We start from the raw sequence: 7695 nt of genomic DNA, 5'->3' as shown, positions 1-7695 counted from the left end.
ATTCCTGCTCCAAGGGTGATGAGCAAAAAAACCCCCAAAACAGAGAAATATCCCCCTCTCTCCCCAAGAACCAGACTGCATTGGATATAGGAGAGAGTGTTGTACAAAATCCTATATACGAATTAGACACTCAGCTACGCCGTCCCTTCTCTGACACTGCTGTGTCACAGCCTGGAGGAGCTGGAAGCCAGGCAAGAAACCTTGTGTCCCTCCAGAATCACATCCCTGAAACAACCTGTCTTCCAGCTCATCACTTTTCACCCTGTGCTTTTAGGCACAGCACTTCACAACCGACCTCAAAAGACCAAGTATCCAACTTCAAACGAAGTCTTGTCCTTCGAGGACCTGTGCTCTCTACACGTGCAAGAATCTGTTTCACGCTGTTTCACGTACCTGGACCATTTCAGAAAATCAGGCACAGGATATACTGAACCTGGTACAAAGTCTTTCTATGTCTGTGGGCACAGTACGTGCCAGAACTACAGAGTAACGCCGGCAGTAATTCTGTGATACGAAATCAACTACTTTACCAGTTGTGCACTAGAGAGCTTCTTAGGCATTGGCACTTCTACTACTGGTGTCTCAATGTACTTGGGATAGGCCATGGCTTCACAGTCGCTGACGCCAGCCGTCTTTGGGATCACAGCTTTGATCCTTATTCGTTCACAGCCTTTGACAGAGCAAAAAGCGAATTTCTCCTTCTCATTTTGAGCTTTGAGTTTCAGAAACAGCAGCCTGCAGGTAGGGGAGGAGAGTGAACAGCGTCCTTCAGAGTTCTGTGCGAAAATATTACTAACTAACTCCCAGTTTTGGTCAACTCCTTCCTAATGCTTTGCAATAACGTGTGTGGCAAGCCCTCAGCGCCGATGCCTCATTTTATAGTGCTCAACAGGCCACAGGCAAAGAAAAGGGGACACACATCTCAGAAATGGTTTGGTGAGGTCAGGGAACTTAAGACACAGAAATCAGATGACACCTGAACACCCTTTGAGCTCTATTTTATAATGATACATTTATGTAGAAATACATAGTTTGTATTTTAGGTCTCTCTTTCTTTCCCATTATTGTAATTCTTTACAAGAAAATGACAGGCTGTGCTTCACACTCTTAGTTCCTGTGCAACCCTGTCACGGTGTTTACAAATGGTTCCTGTTCAAAACAAAAAGGGTTGGGTGTGTCTCCAGTTCAGTTTCATGGCCTGCGCTTCGCTTTTGTCTTTTTTTCCTAATTTGTATTCACTTGGCAAAGCATTTCCCAGAGCAATTGGCAGTGCAGCAGAGGCTATGAATGACTGGCAGCTGTGGGAGTCCCAGGAAAATTAAACGCTGGTCACGTTCCCAGAAAGACTTTCTGGTTTTGTTGTGATCCCCGCTAATGGCATTGGCCAAATGGCTCAGATTCCAGCAGCTTACTCAAAGCCGTGTCCAAATAGGCAAGACCTGCTTCCTTACCCAGTGTCCTCATCCCAGTAGTAGTATCCTTTGCTAGGATATCTGTGCTCCAATTTCTCCATTTGAGAGGTTCTGTAGAAAGTTCCAGTTTTGTACGTTTTCTTCAAGAGACGATTGTGGATGTCTGAGAGAATGGAAAATGTCGTCCCTTTAGGATAGCAGAACCCTACTTGGATCCAGTCGTTCCTAAAAATAGCAAAGACCCACATTATAACAAGTTGACACGTGACTATTATTTTCCTGGGCATTGTAGAAGCCAAGCTAAATAATTCACTCTGAAATGTAACTTAATTTTTTCCTGGCCAGCTAAAATTTTATGATTTGGGATGAAGCAGTGCAATGTAAATTAGACATAACAACCACGGGTTAGTTAAGCAATGTGGGTCAGATCTGCTCCTGACTTTTACACCTGTGACTTCCATGCACCAGGAATGAATTAGCTCTAGGCTTCTAAAAATGAACCGTGTTATCTTGCAGTGCTTCCCAGGGGAGGAAACAGGAATCTGAGATGTCAAATGGAAAGATGGTGAAGTCAATGGACTTCCTGGAACAAGCATGTTCATTCTGGAAGAGCTCATGAGGTGATGACCTCACCCATTAAAAATGTGCTGTTACATTATTGAGCTGGAATGTTGGAATCTGGTAGGATCACTCACTTGTTGAAGTTGATGAGCCATATGGCCAGCTCTTCAGGGGCTGTCTTGTCCCAGTGGATGGTGTAGCCTTTCCTCAGAGTTATAACTGGCTGATACTGCTGGTAATGAGTGCTTTTGCTCAAAGCCCCTTCCAAGTAGAGTGGGTGATTGTGGTAGTCATTTTTTATTATTTTCATTTTCAGGTTGGCAGGCTTGTAGGCTTGGATGTATATCTAGGTGAAAACAAAGATCACCAAGGGTTTCATGAGTGATGGTAAAACATTAAAGGTGCAGCTATTCAACAGATGTGAACTGGTGCGAAGCCTGTGACTTCAGCAGTGCCCTGTATGCCATACACTTATATTCGGTTTCTTAGGCTTCCTTTTCAATGAAGTAAACTGTTTTCAGAAAAAAAGAAGGATCATTTCCTCATCCACTGAGTTCAAGAGTATGTGCCAGTCAAGGCTTCAAACAGGCCTGCAGGAGGGCTGAAGCATTTCACAGCATTAGTGGCAACCCTCAGCAGTGGGACAGTATCTACCTCAGCCATCTGACTTCTACTGAACATCTGCCTGGATTTCAGAAGCATGAAAAACAGGTCAGTGGTTAGAAATTGGCTTTAGTGTCACTACACAGAAAAAAACCAACAGTTGCAACACCTAAGATAAAAACAGGCGCTACTCATCAGAGGAAAGCGAGTACTCTCTCAAGGCAGCAGCACTCAGAGCTTGTGTGGTAGGAAGAATGGTTTGGTGGTCACACAACAGGATGAAAGATCATGAGAGCTGAAGTCTAATTTTGACTGCTCAGCACAGTTCCCATAACACTGTGGGCAACACTTCCCTCCATAAATCAAGTAAAAATAACTAGCTGACAGCCCATAGTTTTATGAATATTAATCTGTTAGTGCTCATGGAGCTCTTAGGGGACTTCAGGCAGAAGTTAGAGCTGTTAGCAGTCAAGGCCAAAGTATCTGAAAATGTATGACAGTATCTTCATGTTCAAAATTACCTGTGCAGACATGCAGATAAATAAACCCTGAGCACCCTGAAGAAAGTCCAATTCTAAAGATCAAGCTTTACAGTGCCAAGAAATTTAAAATAAAAAAATGCGACAACAATACTGCAAAATAAGCAGCTTTACCTGTGCAAAGTGTCCGCTACAGATGGAACCTCTCCAGTCAGGCACATCAATGCAGTCAGGGTGCTTGATTAACCAGTTATCTTCTTTTATCAGGTATGAGCCTGGATATTCTGACACAGAGCCATCTACATCATGAAAAACTGATGTTTTATCACCATCCATATCCAGATCATTGAACCAGGGGCCAGGTTCTCCAAAGAAGACCCTTGAGGTAATCTAAACAAAACAGTGAAACACATTTAGGTCTCCAGAAAGGAATTCATCACTTAGAGTGCAGAGCAAAGGATAGCTATGGTCACTAGAATGGCTCAAAGGACCCATTTTCTGACTTTATTTGGCATTGGAGAGTAGCTTGGACAAGAAGTAGTGATGGGTTTGTAGGTCAACTTGTGCATGAAGTGTATGCACTAACACCCCCATTCTTTGAACGGCCACAGATTTTGGCTGCTCAGATTAAGACATTGTAGGTTTAATGTTCAACAGCTCTGAGGCCCCAGATGAAGTCTGGGATTGTAGGTCCTCTGAGATGGCACTAACGTGGTAAGAAAACTATGAGCTTCTGAAACCAACAATCCAAAAATGGAAGCACCAAAATAATTTTCAGCTGAGCTGGTCTTGGTTGGAACATCAGTGCCATTTGGTACAGGCATACTAGGATTGTCTCTGCCTGCACACTTTGTTAAGCCTGAGCTCAGTGTAGAGCTGGGTCACACACTTAAAAGGTGTGTTTGATTTTCAGACAGAGCAGACACAGATTTCACTGCTGACCATAGAGGAAAGGCTAAAACAATCTTGTTCTAAAACAAAAATTTCAGCCTCAGCTGTGAGGTTTGTTTTAAAATTCTGGAGGAAGGTTCAGGAGCCAGAGCGATTTCACTACAGCCACTTCACTCATTGTCTGCTGATATATTTTTAAGGTTCCAAAGCCACATAAAGTCACACTGATGCTGGGAATAATCAGCGAACTCCCCTGGGAAATGGCTGCTCAGGCAACTTCTGACTGATATTTTTATCCAGCATAAATAAATGTCATGTCACCAGCCTGCCTGGTGCAATGTGAGAGAGTGACCAACCAACACATTTAGGGGAATTTTGCCTTTCCCATCCCATTTGGCACAAGGATCACTAGTCAGCACTGTTCTGACATGCGACCAAGTTTGCTAAGTTTTTGAAAGTTAAGCAACTCAAATCATTTCAGTCCCAACCACTTTATTTATTTATTTGTTTGTAATGTTTGGCAGTTGGATTTAACAGCTGCTAGAGGTGAACCTCAGCAAACCAGTTAGCACATATTTGTGCAAGCAAATACAAAAATAACTCAAAAGCAAAGACCCCAGGACAGGTTCAGACCAGCACTCAGAAGTTCATACTGTAATTCAAAGTTTGGCAGACCCCTTTTGGCTGTGCTCTGCTCTCATTTATGTCTGCAGTACCAGAGTCCATGGAATTACCCTGGTGTGCAGGGTTGCAGAATTACCCTACATGGGCTCAGTTTCACTGGCTGTTTCCCAAAATCAGTATTTTCTGCTTCTAGGTGAGTCAGACCTTCCACAGCAGACTTTCTTCTGTTGTTGCTTTAATATTATACTGCTGTTGAAAATAAAGGGGCAGATTCTTCTCTCTATTTCACAGTTTCTGAGACATACAGAAATGGAAATTATTTTCACTCAAATGTCATTATTTATTTTTTGAAACTGATGCCTGCTTCTGGTTTGCTGCAAACCTGTCAGAGAATTGGATTTTCTTGTTAATTCACCCATCCAATTTTCTTAGCTGCCACCCTCTTTGTTAAACTTCTGGCAAAGACGATGGGCAACCTCTTGAAGATCTCGTGTTTTCTCCTAAAGGCTGCTACACCCTTTTTGCCCACAACCCCATTTCCAAGCCAACTGGAAAAGGCCTTTCTGAGAAGGATAACTCACAGGGACATCTTCAAAATGAATGTCGGTGACATTGTTGTTGGGGCAGCTCTGCCAGGCGTTATTGAGCCGAAAGGCCAGGGCACTCGTGTGCCGGCCGTCTAGGGCAGCGAATTTGCGGAAGGTGCAGTTCTGGACATTGATCGGTCCATCGTAGAACTGAATCCCTCGAATGGGAAAATCCCTAAAATACATTTGGAAGACACAGGGAGACTTGGTTATGACACATTAGCATGAGGATGAGAACGTATTCTAGACACGTACAGTCCCACAGCACTTGTTTCTCAGCTGCTTTCATTGCTCACGGCCCTTAAGATGATTCCTGAGTTCCTGTTTAGGAAAAGAAGGGATTTCCCTCCTTTTTAGGTCTGTGAAGTCCTCTTATCCTTGCAAGTTCAGCTCAAGTTCTCTCATGTCTGAACAGATCGTCTTTATTTGCTCTGTGCTCCTCCAAGGGAAGGAACTTAGAGCAATGCCAAAGCATTGACCTAAAAATGAATAAATTCATGTTTGCCATCAGAAATTAGTTCTGCAGCGGTGAAACCCAAAACTCATGCAGACTCCTTGGGCTGAGTAATGGCAGGGCTAAAAGAAGTCCCACCGCATCTTTCAAAGGAGCTTGGAGAGAAACAGTGCAACTCAACTGCAATAAAAAGTGATTTGAAAACAAGAAAAGGTCTTACAATCTATAGAGTTGAAAAGAGGTGAAGGGGCAGACTAATGAACCCTTATTAACAGCCTTTTCTGATATCATCTGCAAGGTAAAGACGACACCATTTTTCACACTGATTAAGTGAACGAGATGCTTAAACTGCTCAAGAGGCTAAGATAAGATGTTTCAAATTTCACTTATGATAAATAAATTTGATTCCTTCCTCATATGAATGGTTTCCCTTAGACAAGACTTGCCTGCTCCTGTGCATTTGTTCCGTCCCTCTGAATTTCCGCACACAACACCCAAGATGAGATATGTCCACATATTTATACATAAAGGATATCAGAAGGAGAGTTGTAGCACACTGGGTTTTCATTATTACTGTAGCTAACAATAAGCCTCCTTTATCACTACTGACAAGCGAAGTTGTGGCGTGTAATATGGCAGAAAAAAATCAGCTGAGCTGTTTGTTCACTGTAGGGCTACCGTTAGGATAACTATGTTCTTAGGAAAAATAACAAAATATTACTGCACTTGCAAACCAATCTGTAGGACTAAGGTCTAGGAAGAGGCAACACGTGAATTTCACTGGCCATTTCAAAACTATTTAACAAAGGCATCAAATTCCTGTAGCACAGTAGAAATAGAAACAGCAGCTCTGAGGACATCTATGACCACATCTGGGCCAGTTCAAGCCCAGGGAAGGGCTTCTATGAGCTTTCCTGGCAGCTGACCTGGATGGAGACAGCCACAGTGCTCAATCACTGCTGACCACATATACAGAAGTGCCCAGCTAGCACATAGTCCCCTTGCTCTCTTCTCAACTCTGTTTGCAAAGGGGACAGGGAAGGAAAGAGGAGTTTGATGCTGTCTTGGCAGCCTGCAAGTATGTACCTGCCAGCAGCAGCTGCACGGTGAGGACTTTGGGATCGGGAAACATGAAACCAAATCCCTTTTGTGTAATGGTTATTAAATTGAACAGCGCTGAAGAGCCCACACTGGGCTGGAGTTTGCACTGAGAGTGGGGACAGTGAGTGCTTTGATGTGCTGAGCTGAACTTACGGGCCGATGGGCAGCGTCCTTCCTCTGTGATCCAGACCTCCAGGTCCCCAGATCTCGTTGTCCATCGTCTCGGTGCCCAGGTTTCCACTCTCACCAACAAACAGGCTGTTCTTGATTTCTTGCTTTGAGCCATCATCATGAGGGAAAGTCCCACCACTAGGAGGGAAGGGCGGGAGGTGAAGGGGGTGCTGACACCCATCCCCACCAGCTGCGCCCCAAGCTGCAGCACAGCCTGCGCCACTCTTACCTCGCCAAGGTCAGGCCAATGCCATTGTCAGCAAACCTGCAGAGAGAAGAGAGATGCTTCAGAAGACGTTTGGTTTTGCCTTGTTTTATCACGTCAAACTAAAATAACCAAACCAGCGAGGTGGAGGATAGCAGGGCTTAATTACTGAACAGTGCTCATGGGGAGGCTCTTCCAGGTTTGTTCCCTGTCCAGTTTTGGAAGATCTTTTTTGGCACAGCTTGCAGTATGTGCAGATCATACGAAGCAGCAGACATGCACCTGATTGCTCCAAGCTGAGGTTAAGTCAGAGATTACTGGGCATAGTTTACTTGTCTGATAAAGCTTTTTCCCTGTGTCTAACGACCATGCTCTTTTCACTGTTAGGTGAAAAGAACACACGTATCTCTCACTCCAGCTAGCTTTTATTATTTAATAGTGCTTTACCTTATGCACACCTCTGTGCTCCCCTGTGATCATGTATCACATACCGCTTCCATGATATAACTTAACAAGAGGAACTGTTTTAAAAACAGAGAAGCTTGGCTTCTCTTTCATCAACAGGAGGATAGAGTTCAGATCTTGCTTATAAAAGAAATAATAAAAA

At 43.8% G+C, this 7695-nt stretch overlaps 1 protein-coding gene across 2 annotated transcripts in view; it reads right to left on the bottom strand.

Annotated features, from left to right (window-relative positions):
- The window catches only part of CEMIP (cell migration inducing protein, hyaluronan binding), a 52514-nt gene that overhangs the window by 5086 nt on the left and 39733 nt on the right, over positions 1–7695 (bottom strand). For both annotated transcript variants that reach the window (XM_010289268.1, XM_010289269.1), the window contains exons 18-24: positions 7113–7148; positions 6866–7021; positions 5152–5332; positions 3230–3445; positions 2108–2319; positions 1452–1637; positions 531–735 (exon numbers count right to left, since the gene is read on the bottom strand). In XM_010289268.1, the coding sequence (XP_010287570.1) occupies positions 531–735; positions 1452–1637; positions 2108–2319; positions 3230–3445; positions 5152–5332; positions 6866–7021; positions 7113–7148 (1192 nt within the window). The remainder of the gene's footprint in view (positions 1–530; positions 736–1451; positions 1638–2107; positions 2320–3229; positions 3446–5151; positions 5333–6865; positions 7022–7112; positions 7149–7695) is intronic.

This window comes from Phaethon lepturus, unplaced genomic scaffold (genome assembly GCF_000687285.1).
Source record: "Phaethon lepturus isolate BGI_N335 unplaced genomic scaffold, ASM68728v1 scaffold42026, whole genome shotgun sequence".
NCBI classification, from domain to species: Eukaryota; Metazoa; Chordata; class Aves; order Phaethontiformes; family Phaethontidae; genus Phaethon; species Phaethon lepturus.
This window is presented reverse-complemented; position numbering and strand designations above follow the sequence as displayed.